The sequence below is a fragment of the Etheostoma spectabile genome, chromosome 5 (assembly GCF_008692095.1).
Source record: "Etheostoma spectabile isolate EspeVRDwgs_2016 chromosome 5, UIUC_Espe_1.0, whole genome shotgun sequence".
Taxonomy (NCBI): Eukaryota; Metazoa; Chordata; class Actinopteri; order Perciformes; family Percidae; genus Etheostoma; species Etheostoma spectabile.
Genome location: NC_045737.1, coordinates 13,022,554 through 13,044,078, shown reverse-complemented (window position 1 = coordinate 13,044,078; position 21,525 = coordinate 13,022,554). Strand labels below are relative to the sequence as shown.

Below are 21,525 nucleotides of genomic sequence, written 5' to 3'. Positions count from 1 at the left end.
TCCACCGGAGTTTAAAATTCCAACACAAAGTAAGTGGAAGGTAATGGACATCTGGCCGGAAAAAGTGTAATCCGGCGAAACTTCTGCCGGCAACGGAGCGGATATGGACTAAATCAAAACCCACAACCAGGTTAAGAACCCGTTTCTATCCTTGGTACCAAAACGATACCTTTTTTGAATTTTTTCATTTATCAAAAGAAGCCAAAATTCATTGAGAAGTTCCAGTAATATTCAACCCGGGTCTTGGGGCATTTCTACACAGGTGGCGTTTCAGGATCCCAATGCATATTTCTACTCTTCAAGTCTATTTAATAACATTTTATGTAATTGAACTGATCTGAACTAAGTGGAGCTGCTGCCGCTCTGCTAACGTGCTGCTCACGCAATGGCCCTCATACTCGTGGTCGTTCTTACAATGGGTCGTGCTAACTTTTCACTCGCAAAGAAAAGAAAATGACTCCAGCAAAAGAAAACGTACACTACTGTTGGAATGTTATGAATCAGCTGTTATATTGCTGTTTTTCTTCTTTTTCCTAAATAATAACTATTTTAACAGGGATAAAAACATAATTCAGACACCAAATGTATTATTATGTGAAACAGTTTTGAACCCAAAGGAAGAAGAATTAAATAACCCACAGTGTTGAATGACAGGGTTGAATACTGTTGGAACTTGGATTTCTAATTTGTTTTCCAGTTCAGAAACACATAAATGACCCTCGATCATTATTGAAGCACAACGGTGTGATGTGGCTCCAAAACAGTGTATATTTCTTCAGGCCCTCTACAGACTGTGATCTGTCCATAGAATGTGCAGCTGGGATGCAAAGCTTCTAGTTTCTTTTACCAATGACAGTTAATTTCTTCTATTCTTTTTCAACTGCTCTTAGTCTTCTTCTATCACTTCAATTCCTTCAGTAGCTGATTGCAGAAGGATCTACTTTTGGGGAAAACTTGCCAGGAATTTGTGGCTAGAATAATTGTTTTTTTGAGATTTTGTTAGATGACGGGTAGATCTTGTTTTCATGAATGAAGAACAGTGTGTGTAAGCTTCAGGAGGCAGAGCGGCGTTCCCTGAGGTGTTACCTGGTGGCTCAGTGGGGCAGGGCTGCAGAGTGCAGGTCTGTTTGGCCACTGGTTTGGTGAGGGGGTCACAGCCTCGCACCAGCTCCCTGCTCTGGTAACACTTGACGTCCCTCATCCTCACACCCACACCACACGTCTTAGTGCACTGAGGACGACACAAGACCAGAAACACAGTTGTTATACACAGCTGATGATCAGGGGGATTTGTCTTTGTGGTCTTACTGGTGCAGAGACGACCACTCTGCAGGGCAGAGGTGAAGTGTACTGTGCTGACCTCACCTCAGACCAGGGGGTGGTGTACCATTTGAAGCACGGCCTCTCAAAGCAGGTGTTTTCCTCCTCTGGCTTCTCGCTGCCTCCACACTCCTCATCATCGAAGGTCTGGAACTGTCCACCACTGATGCCCACACACAGGACGAGCCTTCGCTTCACACCACGCCCGCAAGTTGTGTTACACTACAGACAAAAACAGAAAGTTACTATTATCCACGTCTGATACAGGACATTCTACATTTCAGAGTTTCTTCATGAAGCAGTTAAAACTAAATGTTTTCTTGCTGAGGTGAAAGTGAAAAACGTAACCATGGAATAACTGTCCATGACAATTTAATTTCAGACTTCATGATGTCCTCAAAATACTTTCTTATGAAAAAAACAGACCAAAACATGCAATATTTTCAATTCACAATAATATAAAAAAGAGAAAAAGCAAGCAAGCATGCAAATCAATTAATTGACTGAGTGTTTCAGGTAAAGTAATGAAAGGTTAAATCTTAATTCCGATTCTGTGACAAGGCCTCACCCTCTCCCAGTCTTGGCTCAGCCAGTGTGGAGCACAGTCTCTCTCCCCACAGGGATGGATGGCCAGCGGCTTGTCTTCCGTAGAGCACTGGTTCTCAGGAACCACGCGACCCTCCGCAGCCTTACAGTACACGTGACGGACCGTCTTCCCCTGGCCGCACGACCCCGAGCACTGCGACAACAAGGCTCAAACTGGATGATTCATAATCAACAGTATGCATTCCTGTTCTCTTCACTGCCTCTTTTGTCACAAAGCTCAGAGTCAAAGAAGTTGTGGTCGTCTCACATCGTATTAAATAAAAAGGAGACATCACTTAAAATGAAATGACATGAAGTCACAACCTGCCACGTTACATCAGGTAAAATCATGTGCCTACACATGTTACCAGAGATGATTATTTACTGTAGTTGAAGCTTCCAATTAAACCTCATGTTTTAATATTCACGCAGAGTGGTACGACACATTACTGTGCAAGAGAAGTACTTTTTACAGAAGTATTTGTCCGAAGTATTATATATTTTACAAACATTTGACCCATATTTGAACTAACTTTTATTCATTTACCTGCCAATAATGATGGTTTTAAAGTGAAACCAAAAGCTTGAAATTGGAATAACTCTTATGTTATAAATAATGTTGAAAAAAAAAAGAAAATGATAGATACAGATATAGATACAACAAAAAAAAACTTTCTTTTCTTTCTTAAAATACACTTACAAGTGCTTTAAAATCAAGCTGGTTGGTGTAACAACCCACCCATACAGACACAACAACAAACACCTCTGCATGAAATAGTGATTTACTGCAGGGAGGCACATCTGTACATAATGACATAAAAGCAAAGTACATTAAAAAGTAAAGGTAAATGTGCTCACAGTATTTTTCTAAATAATAATATAAACTTTACTGACCCAACATTAGCTGTTGCAATAATATTTTTACTTTGTGCAAAGAAAATTTAACACCATAAATTGGTGAAACAGGTGATAAATTCCAAAACACGTAACATGGGTTGTTATACTGTACATGTTACTGTCTCTGTATGTCGTGTACACGGGGAGTAAAAACACTCACAGGCCCCCACTCTGACACAGTCCACTGGCGTTCGCAGGGCGGACCGGTGCAGTTTTTGAGGTTTGGTGGTTTGGTCATCTGGTCACAGGGTCGGGTCTCATCAGAGCAGCGGACATCGCGGGTCACCTGGGCTTTGCTTCCACATTTAGCAGGACACTGGATCAAACAGAGACACATTTTTAAAAGATAAGTACTGTCATGTCTAAAGGTGAAGCACTGGCAGATCACTGTTGGAAAGCCAGGTTTCTTTGGAAAACTGCCAGACTTTGCAGAGTACTGCTACTAGCGCTTGGAACTGCTCCAGTTTACCCTAATTTTGGAGTCAGGTTTAATCACTTTGTAAAGTGCTGCTTTTAAAGAGTCTGACATCTGCTGGAAAAGACCAGAAACAAAAACTATATTTATTTACCCCGTAATATATTTAATATTAATATGTACTGTTCCCTATAAAGGGCAAGAAAACTAACTAACTCTGCCGCTTAATTCAAGCCTTATAGCTGTTGATACTGTGCTAATGTGCCATGTGGTTTGTAGTTGATAAATTAATGTGGAAAAAACATAATACATGTTTATGACTTATATTTAGCTACAACACAAGTGACTCCTGATGTTTAGAATGTACCAAGAATGAGGTAACAAATACTCAAGGACTGCTTTAATAAAGCACTGAGAACAGCTGATTGTATTTGGACGTATGGCTGTTTGAATAACGTGTTGTTCCAGAGAAATGTTGAACATTTCTGATTTCATTTTACTCTTCACTTTTTTTAAAACCCCTTTGGGTTTTACATATAGGTTTTTCTGTTGTTGTCTGGTAAGTGTGTCTGGAGAATCCATCAGTTTTCAAAAATGAAATCAAACAATAATCCAATTAAAATTAAATACAAACCCAAAAGCCAAAATTAAAAGTACAGAGTTGCGAAGCATTATCAGCTGTAAACAGGCAAAGACAGGAGTAGGCTACTGTAAAGCCTCTTCTCTTATGGTTTACTTTTTCCTTATGTTTTAAACGTGTTCTCAGAAGGGTAAATTATTACAGACATCTCGTACCTCGGCCCACTCTGCTACCTCCCACTGTGGGCCGCAGGCGGGGCTCTTGCAGGGTCTTCTCTCAACGGGTCTCTCCAGGTCGGCCATGGAGCAGATGTCGCTGTAGACCGAGCTGTCCAGGCCCGGCGAGAGCATCTTCCAGCAGCGAACTTGGCGAAACTGGAAACCCTCCCCGCAGGTTCTGGAGCATTCGCTCCAGCTGCTCGCCTCCCATCTGAAACACCACATTAGTCCCATCTCGTCATGGGTCTGTACAGGTAGCAGTATATATCCTTCTCAATGTTTGAATCATTTCTGGCTCATTGAAATGTTTTTCTTTTTTTAAATTGTACCTGGGCTGACATTCTCTCCCAATACAGAAGTCATGGACCGGCTCCGGTCTGGTCAGAGCATCACAGTACATATCGTGCACCTCAACGCCGTCGTAACGAATACATGTGACGAAGGACTTTGATACCCCTGTATCAGGAGCAAGAATCAATAAGCTGAAGGAAGCAAGGCACAGGCTTGCCTTGCTTCCTTCAGCTTATTGATTATATTATATAGCACATTTTAAATACAACCGACCAAAATGGGAAAAAGAAAGAAGGGTTTTTACTATCAAAGAAGTTAAGAAGAGCCATTTACAAAAGGGTCCCAGTGGGGCACACAAGCAAAATGACACAAACTAAATATTCAACCGGCAGCAGCAAAAAGTAATATTTTGAGGTTACATTTGATGGCTAGCATATATGTACAAAGGCTGTTTTATTATAAAGCACATAACGGTACTAAACAGTGTTTAAAAATACATGTATTTATTGATATTAATTGGAATGCAGTCAGTGTCATTCTGTCTGCTGTGAAGAAGGCCTGTTGGGACTTCTGGCCTCACACATGATACCTCAATCAAGTGTCCCATGGTGTAAATGCACAGAAAGATGCATCAAGTGTGCACTTCACCAAACCAGTGTTAGAGCCTTAATTGTTACTGCAACCATCCGATATTGTAGATCTTGATAATACTTTAAGAGTGAATATATGTGTGTGTGTGTGTGTGTGTGTGTGTGTATACACATGTGCATGTGTGTTTGCATGTACCTATAGAGCAAGTCATGCTGCATGGCTCCTGAGAGGAAAGTTTCCAGCGGTACATGTCAGCTGCACTAAGCTTCAGGTTCTTCTGGTAGATCCTTTGATTCCCTCTGTCACCCCCCCCCGCCACACACACACACACACACACACACACACACACACACACACACACACACACACACACACACACACACACACACACACACACACACACACACACGTAAGGAAAGTAAAAACTTAAGCAGTAGTTGTGGCAGCATTTATCCTCATGTCAAGTATTTAAGAGTGGAGTTCTACAGGTTCTGTAGAAGCACTTTTTTTTACCAGTGAAATAAACTGTGGCTGCAGTAAATCCGAGCTGATTACAGCCACTGTCTCCCACAAAGGAGCACGATTTAAAAATATCTGAAAAGATCCATTTTCAGTGAGGTAATCTTTAAAAGGACATTTAAGGATACTAGAGCCTGAAACACTCACACTCTGAGATTGACCACAGAGTGACAGCTGATTCACAGCCTGCAAACCAGCAGACCCACTTTGTTTTTTCATCACATCACATAAAAGTCATGTGCACATTCTTGTCATAACACTGGTTGCTCCCTCCGCCTCTGCCAGACGTTTATTTGAAAATCATTTTGAGTTATTCCTTGCCGGCATCCCTCCATGTAAGCCAGATTGATTCTTGCACATTATTTTCTCCCTAGAGGTGACTACAGTCGGACAGCACACTTTCCCTCTTTGCATCACATTTTTCCCTTTTTCTGCAAATAACTTGAAGTATTAGATTCTAAGTGTGTACTTCCCTCCTCCTCCCCCCCTCCTCCCCTCTGTGCTCCTCTGCTCTGCTCATTTCCTCTCCTCTCTGTCTCTCAGAGGAAAGGGCGTGTCGGGCCCATGTTTTATAGCTGCTGGCTGCAGAACTGGTGAAGCCGTGTTTGGACACAGAGGAGAGAAGCCAACATGAATTACAAATATGATGAATGGAAAACCTGCCAGGTCTACCGGTCTGTCTTACTGTCTGTACAATATTTCTACAGTACCTGTCAAACTGCTTTATTGTCTGTCTTTCTGTCCATCTCCCTGCATGTCTAGCCTAACTGCCCTACAGTCTGTATGTATACCTGAATTGTCTATTGGTCTGTCTGTCTGTCTACCTAACTCCCTGCATGTCTAACCTAACTGCCCTACATTCTGTATGTACCTGAACTCTTTCTGTCCAAGGGATTTATAGCCCACCTGTCTGTCTACCTGCTTAAAGTATCTGTCTGTCTACCTCTACCTTTTCCACTTGCTTATCCTGTGTTGTCTGTCTTACTGTCTCACTTGTCCTTTGCTTGCCTTCCTTACCACCTGTTCTGCTTTCTGTCTGGCTTACCACCTGTCTGTCTACTTCCTGTCTGATTCTTTGTCCCCTACAGTAGCTTGCGCCACTGTCTTGCCGTATTCTTGCTTTTCGATCTTGCTGTCTGTCTCTCTGCCACTCCCTCTGGCTACATCTCTCTGAGGATATCTTCAGAGGAAAACCAGCGTTCCCTGGCCCCAGATTGCTTCTCGTTCAGCCTGCAGCATATTTTTCCTTCAGCCCGCGGCAGACCCGAGGGCTCAACAGTGTCTGAACATTCAGGTCCAGTGGGACCTAAACCTGAACACATTCAGTTGGGACTGAATCCAGATGAAAGGAAATGGCTTACTGTGAGTGGACCTCTGCTGCGGATCATCTTAAAACTCATTTGAGATTCGATGTACTTGATGCTCTTTTTACCTGTGTTCAGTTGGATTACCTGGTTCTGTTGGAGCGGCTGGAGGTCCTCCCAGCGCTCTGCACTGTTTTGTTCTGGAAAGAACTGTCTCCACTGTCGTTGCGTTTGCGACCCAGAGTAAACTCCATTGTCTCGTTGATACCCATCAGCCCGTCTTGCTCCAGGCTGCTCAGGTCCGCCTCTGCTGGTCCCACCTCTGACGGGAACAAACTGTCTCCCTCTGTCAGCAGCTGATTGGTTGAGATGTTGATGAGCAGCTCATCGGGGCCAATTCGGCCATCCAGCAGGACCCTCCAAATGAGATTTGGGGAGTCTGGTCCTGTATCCAAGGGCCCACCAGCAGAGGCAGGGTTGGCAGTGCTGCCTGCATGGCTGCTGTTTCCTTCTGATGGATCAAAGTGGAAAGGAAAATTCAGCTTTGCTTGGGGACCAAATTGATATCTCATTCAATTAATCTGAGATGGAGCTTTTGGTCATGTTGCACTTGAGAATGTTATTTATTTAGCTCAGATTGGAAGACTTTGCAGCTGTTTTCATATTGTTTCTTCTAAAGTTTCACACATGTGCATCAAAGAGATGGGAATTTAAAATTCCAATATTTGCAGAAGATTTTAAAAAAAAAAGCGAGTGAATGAAAAATAATGAAAAAGGGAAAAAAACAAGAGAGGATGGCAACAGGACAAAGTCAGTGCTGACTTTATCTGGTCTGTAATATGACGTCAGCCTGTGTAGCCTGTGTATGGAGAGCATTTCAACCACCCATCCATCTCGTCTCACCGGCGCCCAAAGCGTTGGTGTAATGGCCTCAACAGTCAGCTGAGAGCCCACAGGAAGGCCATTACCGCTCATGTTTGTGATGCAGCCATTTTTAAAAGGAAAAAAAACACACCAAGAAACTCTGAATTTTTCATCTGCCGCTGATCCTCTCTATGTGTCTGTACCATAAATAATGCAGAGCTCCAAAGGGCTACTTCTCTCTCACACGCACACACACACACACACACACACACACACAAACACACACACACACTAATAAGAGAGCGAGATAGAGAATTGGCTTTAAAATCTGACCTTTTTTGTGTCATCTGCCAAAAAAAACACCTCACACTAAAGCCCATCCAATATATCCGCATGGAGGATATTATCCTATCCCAGATATTTTGACCTTTTCATGCTTAGATTTTAGCGTGGTAGGCATCAATCATTTAAGCCTCTAACCTGAAAACTTTTATTTGCAGTGGTGAAATGTGGGTCTTGTGTGGATTTAGTACTTTTACTTACAGTAAGTAAAGGATCTGAATTCTTTCTCCATCACTGGTGATTTGCTCGTTTTCCATGGTGATTGGTGGGTGCCTGAATTTTTGTATACTCATACAACACACACAGATCTAAGGTGTTACCTTAGTCCTTACCTGAAAATTTGGGGGCACCTGCTCCGTCCTGGTCGCAGTCGATGGCCGCTGTCTCCTCGTACACCTCGTTGGTCTCTTGGCCTTTCTGGCCGTCAGCATCTCCCGGTTCCAACTGGCTCTCAGGGGCCGCCTGGTCAAAAGTACTGCTGTTAGGGGCCATCGGCCCCCCTACCTCCACAGAAACCTCTCCGGCTGAGGTGTCTGACCCGGTGTAGACGGGAGGAGGTGGGACGGGTGGCAGGGAGTCTCGGAGGACGGTGTATTCGTATGTGATGTACGGTGTGCGACCGTTCTGGTTCCACACCTGAGTGATGAAAAGGGGGTGCGTCAAATCAAGGTTGGGTTAATTTACACAGATTTTAGACCAGTAACAAGGAGAGTCAATAACAAAACTAGAACCAAAGTGCCTCAAACTGATTTTACATTAAGACCTTTGTACATCTGAAACATTTTGAGACTAAAGTGTCCTCTGCACATGAAACCAATACAGTTTGTCAGGGTGAAGATACAGTGCAAGCTCCCAGAAGCATAATGATGCACAAAATGTAAATGTATTCTTCTTTCATTAGATTAGATTAGATTAGCCACAGGAGACAACGAGGAGAGAGAGAAAGGGGTTGGATATGCAACGAAGGTCACTAGCCAGAATCAAACCAGTAACGTTACTGTGGTCCCTACATGTATGATGACATAACATGCACGCCCTCTATCGTTACAGTTAGCTCAAGATTCAGGATTACTTTATGTGTCCCAAGGGGAAATTTGTACTGAATATAAAAGTCTGCCACATGAAATACATACAATTATTGTAAAGTAACAGACGCAAGAGGTGCATTCAAATATTCCCTTCATCTCTCACCGTGCTTATGTCATGAGTTTAGGAGATTCACTGATAGAGAAATCATTTTTATACCTTTTAAGGCATCTTCTTCTGTATTTCATTGTAACTCTATAGTATCTGATGGATGGGAGCAGTTAATATTCTGAATACAAGACATTGGAGGAGTATGTAATAATTTCCCTATTTAACAACAGTCTTCTAAAATAGCATTTGGAGGAAAGCTTAATGATAAAGAAGCAACAGGTGAGTGTGGAGAAAGAGTTCAAGTGAGAGAGGTAGATGGAGGAAGGATAGGTGTACCAGAATATTGATGGCTTGGTCGATGGGGCCTTTGGCGACAATGTACTCGATCCCTGTCTCATAAACATCCATGGGCCGGCGGTACTTGAAGACGGCACCTGCTGCGTGAAAGTTCTGCGGAGTGTCCACCTTGTAGGCGCCATTAAAGAAGAAGTTGCCCGCCTGGTCGGTCACAGCTGGGGGAAGTAGATAAATAGAAACACTCTGAAAACAGGCTGTAGAAAGTTGTCCATCTTTTCCTTCAAATTAAAATCAAACATTTCCCATAAACTGTTCATTGTTGCACACTTGTCTTTTGTGAGTGTGTGTGGAATCAAGGAATAGTTACGTGTGTGTGAGGAGCAGAAAATGAGGGAGTACCTACCTAGAACATCGGCCGACTTCTTCCTCTCAATGATCTGGATGTCCCATGATCCTTCAGGGATTTGAGTGATAAAAGAGTAGCCTTGATGACAGGAAAGCAAATATAAAAGTGGTCAGGGTCACCTCATGCTTTTTTGTATATTTTGCCTTTCTGTTTTTATTTTAAGGTCATTTATTTATCAAAAAAATCCTGTTCTGACCAATCCTGATGACTTTAATACTTTTAATTTCTCATTAAATGTTTGTGCATATATTAGAGATGAATCAAGTCCAACATAATAAAATAGTCAAATTAACCCAAAAGCTCACCCAGGGTTGTGGCCCCACGGCGGAAGTTTCCGGTGACTCTGCTGCAGCTGCTGCCGTCCCCCTGACACACTCCACACTTATCCAAGGTGTTCGAGGAAAACAGTACTCCGTCACATCCGATTGGCTGAGCAGCAGAGCGGGAAATGGAAGTAGAGAGTGTAAAATAAAATCTCCCATAAATCATGACTAAGTTAGCAGTGATAATTTGGTAATGATCTAGAAGCAACCAAATCATGTCTGTTATGGTTTCTGGTGGTTTTGTTTCCTGTTATTATCGTGTGTTTGTTCTGTTTCCTGTTTTCTGTTTTACTCCGTGTGTCTTCCCTTGTCACCTAGTTGTACTTCCTGTCTTGTGTGTGTTCTGTTTCCTGTTTTATTTTGATAGTCTGTTTTTCTGTCAAGTCTTGTCCTGCCTTGTGTTTTCCTGCCTTTGTGAATGTCATCCTCGCCTTGATGTGTTTCACCTGTTGTATCACCTGTTCCTTGTCTGCTCGTTACCTCTTGTATTTAACCCCTGTGTTCCCGTTGTCACTTGTCAGATTCTTTTGTGTGTCTGTGAGTTAGTTTGTGTCTGTTGGTGTGTTCAGTGTTTGACTTTTCCCTGTGATTGGTCTGTGTTCTGGTTTTTGTTTTATTCTATTTTCTCTTTGGGGTTTTTGGATGTTGGGCATATATTTCATTTTAAAAATCTCAATGTGCTGAGGAAACCTAAGCTCAACTTGCCTACTGCCAACTTGCTCTTTCTGGATGAACTTTTAGCCTAACAGTAACTTTTTTAATTCAAGACTATATTTTAAAAACTATATTTTGAAACTTCACACTTCATTGCCTGGCACTGTTTGTCCGACAGCTGGAATGCAGCTCCCCTGGGCTTATTGCTTATCATACAGACTTGATGTTATGCTTTCAGTGGTTCTGAAAACTAAAAGTAGAGTGAAACTGTTTGAGGTACAAAGTAAAGAAGCTGGACTCACCTCACACTTACCGTCCACACAGACGCCACGGTAACTGCTGTACTTGCAGGAAGTGCCGTCTCGTGCCATCACCATCAGCTGCCTCTGGCCATCGGTTGTGGTACAGTGGAGGTCGCAGGGGTTACTGGAGATGTGAACGTAGTCGTCTGGACAGGAAAGCACGCCAAAGGTCACTGTCTTCTAACCATGAAAACTATAACACAATCTGTCCTTTTACATTCATATTCTTAATCACTGCTGTCACAAATATGTCTCTTTGGCTGCTAGGTGTTCCACTTTTTTCACCAGCTGGTCGCTAACTCTCTGCTGTTTGGTGCTGGGCAGGTACAGTAGTAGTGTACAGTGGGTTTATCAAAGCTTGTTTGCTGAAAACACTCTCCTGCAGCTGCTGGAAACAAAAGATGCTGTGAAACCAAGACTATGAGTTAAAATAGGGGTTAAAGAAGTTGAGAATTCTCGGTTTTGATTAGTGGAACTTGAGAAGTGTGTCAAACTCCAATCTCCCCGATTCTCACATTCCCCACAAAAGTCTCCCTTTTGCTATTTTCTCTCTCACTTGTGAGATATCTTGCTCATACAGCCTTTTGTTTTAATAATTAGTTGCCAATAAAAGCTAACAATGTGAATAAATAAAAACCACTTTGATATTAAAGAAACAAGTTTTTAAAACAACAAGTTTTAAGAAGTCATATAAAGGATGCTACTGTTTTGGATGCATAGCAGGATGATGAAGCAACTCAGATGGCAAAGACCTCAGTCTGCGCTGTTAAATGGGGTAAAGAGAGGTTGTCAAGGCGTTTAATGGGTGTTAATACCAGGATACAGAGGTTTCCACTGGTAGTTCCTTCCATTGTAAAGCTGTGAGTTGAAGGACCAGCACTGCTCCTCTCTGAAACTCCTCCCAGTGGCAGGACATTCCTGCAGTGCAAAGACAGCACAGGCCAGTTAAAAGAGGTCTGCTTCACACTTGTTACGACTCAGTTTTACAATATGTAACACAAATAAATTCTTCTTAAGCGTTTATTTGTGCAGGGATGGTTTCTGATCGCTCTGAGCCCCACCCGGCTTCACTTTCAAATAGCTACACACAGTCACGCCTGGAGGCCGCCCGCCACAACCACAGTCCTTTACTGTCAGTCATTGAGAAGGGCCGTGCTTGTTTTAATAAAGATGTGAAATAACGAAGATGAGAAATTAACTGACTCACTTTAGTGTTGCAGAGATGATATTTCTTAGCAGTTCCTGTGCAGGTCATGTTGTCTTTCCCTGCAGCAACTTTCATTCTTTGGACAGAAAAAAAACATTTGTAGAAGTAACAACATATATTTATATATATATATATGAAAATATTGGGTTGATACAGTATGTGTTATGATCTGTTACATGAGATAAAATGAATATAATCCACAATATGATTGCCACACAGATGTTTCTACAGGTTTCCCCAAGTCACATTTAAGACTTTTAAGACCTTTTTAAGACCATTATGAATGAAGTGTAATAACTGAATACATGTCAAAGTCCTGAAACATTAAAACAATTTCCTGTTTTCTTCATTGGCATTATAGGAGCCAATCTAGACATACTGATGTCTGGAGTGGCTCCAATATAAGTTGCATGTTGGTCTCATTTGTATTTGTGAAACAGCAAGTTATATCTGGACTAGCAACAGAAAGAACTATAACACCACAGAACACAACCCACTAAGGCATTTTAAAGCGTAACAATTTGTAATTTTGAAATTTTAGACTTTTTTAGACTTTAACACTTTAAAACACATGGCTGTCAAGTACCAAGACAACATCACCTTATATTCCTTCTATTGTAAGTGCAGACTGACTTACCGCTGTTTGAGGCAGTGTCTCTCCTGTGACATCACTCCCCCTCCACAGGCACGAGTGCAGGCTGTCCACTTGGCCCACTCCCCCCACCAGTACGTGGTCACCTCCAGCTCCTCCTCCAGACTGTTGGACGCCACGCCATCCTCCTGAAAACACACACACAAATACATTAAGATACACAAACAGTGGTAACTTGTTGTAGTAGTAGCATTATTAGTCATCACAATTAAGAGCTGTGGAGAAGCAGCTATTTGTGGGTACATCTAAATCTGCAAACGTTTTCAGACAAAGCAAAACATTTTCACTTTACATAGTGAGTTTAAGTCAAATGATGTTTAGTGAATTTAAGTCAGATGATGTTTACTGTTCTATTCATTTCTTTTTAAACATGATTTTTTTGGGCTTTTCCACCTTTATTTGATAGGACAGCTAGCTGAAAGAGAAGGGGAAGACATGCAGGAAATTGTCACAGGTCAGATTTGAACGCTGGACCTCTGCATCAAGGCATAAGCCTCTAAGTATGTGTGTGCCTGCTCTTCCCACTGAGCCAACCCGGCCACATTATTAATTTCTTTTTCTATAGCTGTGCACTTTCACTTGCAGTTTTGTGAGAAGGGGATAGTTAAATAAGTAATTTAGTTTGAGTAATGGCCCCCTGCTTACCAAGTTCATTTAGCCAATACACCCCCAGGGACTTAATAATGAAGCCATCCAAAAGTGGCCGCACGGCCATAACCACAACTCACCCCAAACTCTCTGAGGCCTGGTTTTACATGAGCCACAACTGAACATTTCTAAGACCAGGGTTGTTTCCCTCAAAGCTTTTACAATTGCGATTACAATTGATTTGTTGCATTTGGGCCATAGTTGGTCCAGAATCTTATATCCTGCACTGAAGCATTCAGCCCCTTGTTTTCTTAATGTTAAGCTGGCAGAATATTTTATATTTGTTTCTGTATTTATTGTTTATTTCATATTCATGTTTAATATGTTAATGTGTGCACCATCTACCAAGGGAAATTCCTCCAAGTGTTACTTACTTGGCAATAAATCCTTTTTTCTGATAATAAAACTTATGCATGTGGCTGGTTACTTTTTGTTTTTCACCATTTTATCTGAGAAAACTTTCATATGGGCCACAACTTAAGTTACTAGTTACAAGGTTACAAACACTCTGGTTTTGCTACTTTTACCTAAGTAAAACTGAATATGTTTTCTACTATGAGTTACCATTGAGTAAATGTAGAATGTACTACGCTACTACATTGTTGTAGTATTTGTAACAGCAGTCTAAAATATTTTGTAGCATAAGTTGTGGTAGTGTTAGTGGCAGTAAAAGCAGTTGCAATACTGTACATTTTACTCTGGTTCCACTGTGTAAAACTGTGTTACATATGATCTGACGGTCAGAACAGAGTGTGTCAGAACCAAATAGATTCACAGTAGATGAGCATCACAGTGTTTTGTTCTGGGGCTCTAACGTGTGAAGACGCTCAGCATTTCACACATTCCTGATGTGCAGGAGTAGCATTAAGTCAAGCCGATGGCTGCGTCCCTTCATTCAGACAGATTCATTAGAGGGACTGCTGGAATGTGCACTGAGCTCCTTGTAAAGGTGTGAGACAGAGCAGCTGGGATAGAGGCCGAGAGACATTGGACATACCAGACAGAGAGCGTAAGTGAGAGAAAGAGACAGGGAGCGAGAGATGGGTGCAGAGAGAGTGAGACAGGAAATAGTGAGGGTAGAAAGAGAGAAGAGAAGTCACTGATTGGTCGAAGATCAGTTTGACAGCAGCTCATCATAGTGCTCGGATTAATTTTTAAAGTTAGTACTTACCCTTTGCATGTTGTTTCTTTCTACAATTTTATTTTAGCTGGACTTCAAAAAATGTTTTTATTACATTACAACAATGGGCCATTTTCGTCCTGAAATTGTCTCTGACTCTTGTTATAAACAAAAGGTCGTCCTGAGAATGCAGCTGTACTTTGACGTTTAGGGTGAAAGAAAATATGGAAGCAGCCTCACAATTTCCCTCTAAATAAAGCACATTTCCATGAAGTAACAGGACTGTACCTGTAATAAATATATGAAGCTATCGCACAATAACAGTCAGGAAGACTCTTATTTCCATGCTTAGTTCTGTAGTTTTATTTCTCATGCACCCTGCCATTCACTCCTCTTACTCATGCCTAGTATTTCCTTGAGGGGATGTCAATCATGATATCAGCTGGTCACATCAGCTTATCTCATCTATCCATCAGCACTGCAAAACATCCTACATCATTAGCCTATCATCCTGCTAATGCCTCTGTTTAAGATTGATTCTCTCTCTGCCTTTAGTACATGTCTGCTGCTGTTATGCGTGCAGTACATTCACGGCTGTTATGCTATTTAAATCTGTTCTCCTCTATGTTGCCGTCAGCTGTCATTTCAGTGCAAATCTTTACAAATGGCAAACCGCCCCTCCACATCACTGCCCAATCTAGCAGCTTCATCCGCCTCATCAGAATCATCAGCCACCACCACCAGTGTCTGGACTCAATGGGGGGATTTATCTCGTTGCTGCCCAGGTTACAAATCTCCCCGTAGAGTCTAAGCGCCAAAGAATTTCAGCCAAGACTCAATCATCACATATCATCTGTTATAATAAAGATTAATTTTTACTTCATTCACTTGTCTCTTCTGGTTAAACCGTAAAAGTGTAACATTTAGCAGCACATCATGCAGACAACAAGCTCTTGGTGATTTAACAGTCTACTGTATGTATGTACTTTCGGCTTTCTGCAAATAACTAAAACAATGCTAACTAAGATGCAAAGACAGCAAACTAACATATTTCCCAAAATCTGAGAATACTTCTGCAGCTCAGCCTGTAGGGCATCACAATCCAATCAAAAGTGACCGAGATGACCGAGGTTTTTTAAGTGCTGGAAACCCTGCTAAAAATAAGCAATATTACGTAAATAGGCGAGTATGCCCTTATTTTCTTTTTTTTCCTGGTGTGTCAGGATCAACATGCCAAACGTACAGGAAAACAGGGTTAGTAAACGCTAAGCAGCATGGAGGCCAGTGTTAATGTTGCGGTGGTTTCCTTCTTTTTTATATCTTATTTAGTCTCTCTTTCAAACTCAGTGCAGACTAATTTAGAATGGAATTTCTGGCTGAGGTGACAAAGAGTCACAGCATCACATCGAAAAATGGGTGAAAATGAGCGTATCTATCCGGGTGTCATGTTTCCATCACTGTTGATCAGACCTGGAACAGATAAATACCCATGACTACTGCAGAGTAATTAGACCTGGAAATGAATCCAGATTGTAACCTAACCCGCTAAAGACCAAATCCAGCTGTTAGTGTGTGTTAGTAGGTCTGTTGTCTAGTGGGAAATTGGCTTTTGACAACCAATAATCCTTTTAAGTCTAATATTAAGCTTAATAAGTCTTTTAGTCCCCAACACATAAGGCTGTGGAGGACTAAAGCACTGTAAGTCATCATCAGTGGGTTTGCCTGTGTGTACCTGTGTGTTGTGCACCTGCAGGCCCCTGGTGGACAGGTTCCCCACAGACACCGCCAGCGTCAGGAAGCCCAGCAGAACCACGCCCGTCTCCCCGCACTGTTCCCACGACCACAGCCTCATCCTGTTTAATCAGTGAGACAGAAAAAAAAAAAACAGGTTTAATATGTCAACCAAAAAGAAACATCTGGTGTTGAAGAGACCGTCTTTGCTGCAGCAGCTTGGTGCAAGAATCTCTGACCAGCTCCTCCAGGCCTTGACCTTTGTGTAGAAAATATATTGTCATTTAATTTCTGACATAAAAGATATGGAAAACATCTCTACCGTTTTAGGAAAACCTACTATAACCCAGATTTCTAATGATCACAGTAATAAAATACTAGGACCCTTGATGCTTGTTAAATGAAATGTTCCACTGTAATGTTCTGGCTAAATCTGCCTAGTGTGCTGTTTCTGACAGACATTCTGAATAAGAAAAGACAATCAACTGCCAGATATCAGAAATCTCTCAATCAGTCAACACTCAAGATCATACATGAGACAGTTTTGACCAAACACAAAGCAGCCGACGTTGTTGTTTCCAGATGAAAACATCCAGTGATAAGTCTTTAACAAAGCCTGAAGTGTATAAAGGGAAATATTATGACCACTAATGAGTTCTCAGGGCCTCAAAAACCCATGTCCAGGCACTTATGTGAATTGTGGATGAAAGCATGTTGCCTAGACTTAGGCATTTTTTTCATGTCTTTTCCCTCTCCAAATTGAGGCTTCTCAGCTTCCAAAGCCATGAAAGGGCCTCAAGTTGGGTTTTTGTTTTTACGCCACGAGAACACATTTGTGGTCGTAATATTTCCTTTCTGACTCTCCAGTGAAATCCCCTGCCACCAAGAACATCTGTGCTTGTTTAGTAGGGGATACCTGAAGTGCTGCTGTCTTTTACCTTTGCACAGACAGGAGAGTGTTTGACAGTAAATCAAACCGGTGTTAATCCAAGATACAAGAGACAAAACAGCAGAAAGTGAACACACCCAACACTTAATGAGGTGCAGAAAGCTGCAACTGCAGAAGTTACAAATGTACATGTTGGTGCCCTGATGAAAATGTTTTAACAGATATATTGAATTATGAAAAAGATCCTTAGACTTCACATTTGACATGAACATTCAAAAACATTAACAACCACAACGTGCAAATTTGAATGTCACTTAGAAGTTTGGGAAATTACACTTATTTGCAAGAGTAAAATGGTTCGACAAGGCTTGTCAGCAGGATGAAGACAAAACTACTGGCCCGATTTTCATGAAACTTGGTGGGATGACGACATTTGCATATCATAGAAAACTGGACTATTGGCTTCGGCAGATGTCTACGTCCTCCAAGTGCCTTTATACTTTGTTTGTTTGATTGTTCCAGAAGCCTCAAAATAATGTGTCTCCCTTCAGGGATTCTTCCTCTGTCTAACAGCGTCCTAAATGCACTTATATAAACAGAGTAAAGTGCTTAAAAAGCTTCTGCCTGACTGAAATTATTGCCTTAATTGCATTAGAGTTGTACAGTACAGTAAGTGCATACAAAGTTGGCAGCTGAAAGTTGTCCTGGATTAAAGCATCAGGTGAACTCTGCTTCAGATGCAACCCAGTACGCACTGTCAGGCTTACAAACACATTAGAGGAACACCAGCGAAACGGCAAGTGAAGGGCATTTTCTGAGACAATGGCCGCTCACGCCAAGGCCAGCGTGCCGGCTGCAGGTATTTCAATGTGCTGGCAGTCTGTGGCAGGCTGGTGCTGGCAGGTGGACGGTGACACAGAGAGGCTGTTGAAAGGCCACAGGTGTTGGAGACGGGGAGTTGGACAGCGGAGGGGCGCGTGTAAAAGTAAAACAAGCCCCAATGTGCTGGAAAGTTGAAGGTAAGTTTCCTAGGACTTTACACAGGTAGGCCTTTGTTTGGCTCTTCAGACTATAAGGAAATGTAGATGTCTGTATGTAAAGGCTAACATGACCAGGCACAGACACACAGGAAAAGGAGGGTACTTGAGCAGCTCTGCAGTTGTATATACAAGGTTAATGACTCAATGAAGCCTTTGATTTGTTAGACTTTGTTAAATACTTAATCAAAAACCTAAGTTTAGGCTATGACACACCCGCCACAGACTGCAGAATTTTCTACATCATAATCCAATTTTCTTCACTTGATTTGTATGATCAGTATGAAACAAATACAAAACTTTGTTACATTTATAAATATACTATTTATGATCAAGAAAAAGAGACAATGTGCCATTTCACACAACTAAAGTACTAGTGGAGTACCTATGGTAAACAGCTTACTCTGCTAAGCAACAAACAGAATAGGTGTATCATATTTTGGCAAACATGAACAGTAGTGTTTGGAACATACAAATAGATAGTGGAGAAGGTAGTTATGCTTCAGGGGTAATTTTGAGTAGCCTTTCTATAGGTGGAAAGTATTTTTATACAACCAAAAGTCATTTTTTTCAGTGGAGAATTTCAAAACTACTGAATTATAATGAAAAACATCCTAAAAGCATCCTCATGAAGTACTTTTAACACTTCTGTTTTTGAGCTTTTGCATACTTACACACTAACAGAATATACAAACATATACCTACATACTGTAAGTGTAGTCATACTGTAGACACACTGCACTGACAAATGCACACTTCACTGTTGAATGGATATTCTTTCATTTTGCCTGAAATGAAAATCATGAAATTAGGTCTTTACTCTTGCAGTTTTGTTGAAATAAAAACACAAAACTATTTAAATATTCAACCTTTTCAATGTCTGAATCAGCAAAAGTTGCAACAATAAATACACATATACTGCACTTACTAACACACACACGCACGCACGCACGCGCACACATACACACACACACACACACACACACACACACACACACACACACACACACACACACACACACACACACAGCTTCTAGGAAATGGTTAATAGTACATCCCGTGTCCTCAGGTCCAGTTAGGGAGCCTAGTTAAAATAAGCAAACAGCTTGTCTCGCCCTGTTTGCAGTCTGGCTTTCTCTGGCACTAAATATTGGTGACAGGTGTCTTAAAGCAGGCGCAGCAGCACCTGGACTTCATTATCCAACCAGACACAGCTGGAGCCCGGCCAGCTGCCAAAAACACACACACACACACACACACACACACACAGACACACAGACACACAGACACACACACAGAGGAGACGGACACTCAGTCAGACACAGCTGCACATGTGTATACACTCAGCCAGTGGCGTGACTGAGAACATACACATACACACAATGGCCACCGTGCACGCTTATGCTTAAGTTTGAGCCATGTGCACGTACAGGTATGCAAATGCCCTAGCATGAATGTACACACTTAAAAAGCTCTGTGTCACACACTTTCTCTTACTAACAAAGACTCGCTTTCCCTCTCTGCTGCTTACATGCAGATTCACATTCTTACACCTATATTAGAGAGGACAATCTATGATGCAATATAATGCTTTTGCTATCCCATAACCCTAAATGTAGTCATCAAAGCTACTACAACGGTAACATAAACTAAGTCTAACCTTAAAACGTAAAAATGAGCTGTTATCCTCAACTGGCTCCTTGATGGTGTGAACAGGCTGATATGACTTTAACTTTGTTACAATATCCTCAATTTTGTCAACTCATTATCAGAATCAGAAATGGATTTATTGCCAAGTAAGTAACACTTTTTGGGGAATTTGCCTTGGTGGCTGGTGCATACATAAACAAATATTAATATGAAATACACTAATATAGAAACAAATAAATAAATGCCACTTTACCCCCACAATGTTGTAACTTTGCCAAAATGTGCTCAAATTACTGAAGTGCCCGCACTATGATACAATGTTATCACTTTGCCGCAACGTTCTCACTTAACCGCAGTGTCCTCATTTTGGTCAACCAACCTCATTTTGCTGAAAACTTATCTATTTTGTCATAATGTCCTCACCACTTTACCAAAACAGCCTAATTTTGCAGAAACTTGGCTGAAACATCCTCCCTTCACTACGGTGTGCTCACTTTGATCAACCATCCTCGGTTTGCCACAAAGTCCCCTCTTTTTCAGAATGTCCTCATTTAATGCTATTTTTATTTTAGTTGTATATACCACATTTCATTTATTTCTTTTATCTTCTCTATTTATCTGTATCATAAGTGTCATGTTCTGCTACACTACCGGAGACATATAACCATCCCATGCCCCCAAAGTGAAGCATACCCCAAACTTTCTCTCTCACACACACACACACGCACACACACACAATTCAGAATCGGCCTGTTGCCTCTTGCTCGTCCAGACAGGGTCTTCCTCCTTTTTTCCTCCCCTTTGCTGTCGTTTCCCAGCCAGTCTGGCATAGCAGGCACAGAGGACAAAAGTAAACACAGTCCCCTCATCCTCCCTGTCTCCCCCTCCCTCATCCCTTTGCCGTCCCCACCCTGACAGCCCCCGGGGGCCCCTCGCCTCGCTGTCTTGTTTTTGTAGCGCTGGCAGCCTCAGCAGACAGACAGACAGCAGTAGTCTGTCCCCTGGGAGGCTGGACTGGAGCAGAGCAGTCAGACCGATATATCAGACCAATACTGAACGTTTATTATCTAATACTGGATATCAGCCAGGTGCTTCTGGCCACCTGTAATATGAATATCACACAATTTACATGAAAATGTTTCACAGGTTAAAAAAACTGCTGAAATGATGAATCGATTATTCAATTTAAAAAAATTAACAACTTTGATGAAAGAATAAATGTTTCATACATTTATCAAAAATGCTAAACATCCGCTAATTCATAATCCGCTAATTTATAATCCTAATGATTGATTAGCTGAGGCTCTACAATAAGGTGTGTGTAAAACAGAAAATGAGATTGGAGACATTGGTGTTGGAGATGGAAAGGACCTTCAACACTGAAGACGTCTTAGACTATATAAAACCATTTTGAATAAACTGGGTGCAAGAGATATCCCTGTTGTCCCAAATGTCTAATGCACACACTCCATCTCTTTAAATACCTAGCACACACTGCTACGCTGTCATCTTTGTAAGAGTTGCAATAGACGCTGTAGTTCACGCT

At 41.6% G+C, this 21,525-nt stretch overlaps 1 protein-coding gene across 2 annotated transcripts in view; it reads right to left on the bottom strand.

Annotated features, from left to right (window-relative positions):
• The window catches only part of LOC116689044 (ADAMTS-like 2), a 25,630-nt gene that overhangs the window by 966 nt on the left and 3,139 nt on the right, over positions 1-21,525 (bottom strand). The window contains exons 1-18 of one of the 2 annotated variants that reach the window (XM_032515351.1): positions 20,716-20,867; positions 16,405-16,525; positions 12,890-13,032; positions 12,253-12,328; positions 11,861-11,963; positions 11,046-11,191; positions 10,072-10,195; positions 9,764-9,844; positions 9,400-9,575; positions 8,259-8,562; positions 6,868-7,231; positions 5,093-5,196; positions 4,345-4,471; positions 4,013-4,226; positions 2,963-3,118; positions 1,889-2,059; positions 1,366-1,542; positions 1,087-1,231 (exon numbers count right to left, since the gene is read on the bottom strand). In XM_032515351.1, coding sequence (XP_032371242.1) covers positions 1,087-1,231; positions 1,366-1,542; positions 1,889-2,059; positions 2,963-3,118; positions 4,013-4,226; positions 4,345-4,471; positions 5,093-5,196; positions 6,868-7,231; positions 8,259-8,562; positions 9,400-9,575; positions 9,764-9,844; positions 10,072-10,195; positions 11,046-11,191; positions 11,861-11,963; positions 12,253-12,328; positions 12,890-13,032; positions 16,405-16,524 — 2,731 coding nt within the window. In that variant the 5' untranslated portion in view covers position 16,525; positions 20,716-20,867. Of the gene's footprint in view, positions 1-1,086; positions 1,232-1,365; positions 1,543-1,888; positions 2,060-2,962; positions 3,119-4,012; positions 4,227-4,344; positions 4,472-5,092; positions 5,197-6,867; positions 7,232-8,258; positions 8,563-9,399; positions 9,576-9,763; positions 9,845-10,071; positions 10,196-11,045; positions 11,192-11,860; positions 11,964-12,252; positions 12,329-12,889; positions 13,033-16,404; positions 16,526-20,715; positions 20,868-21,525 lie in introns of those variants that run through there. The other variant, XM_032515350.1, reaches the window with a different exon arrangement.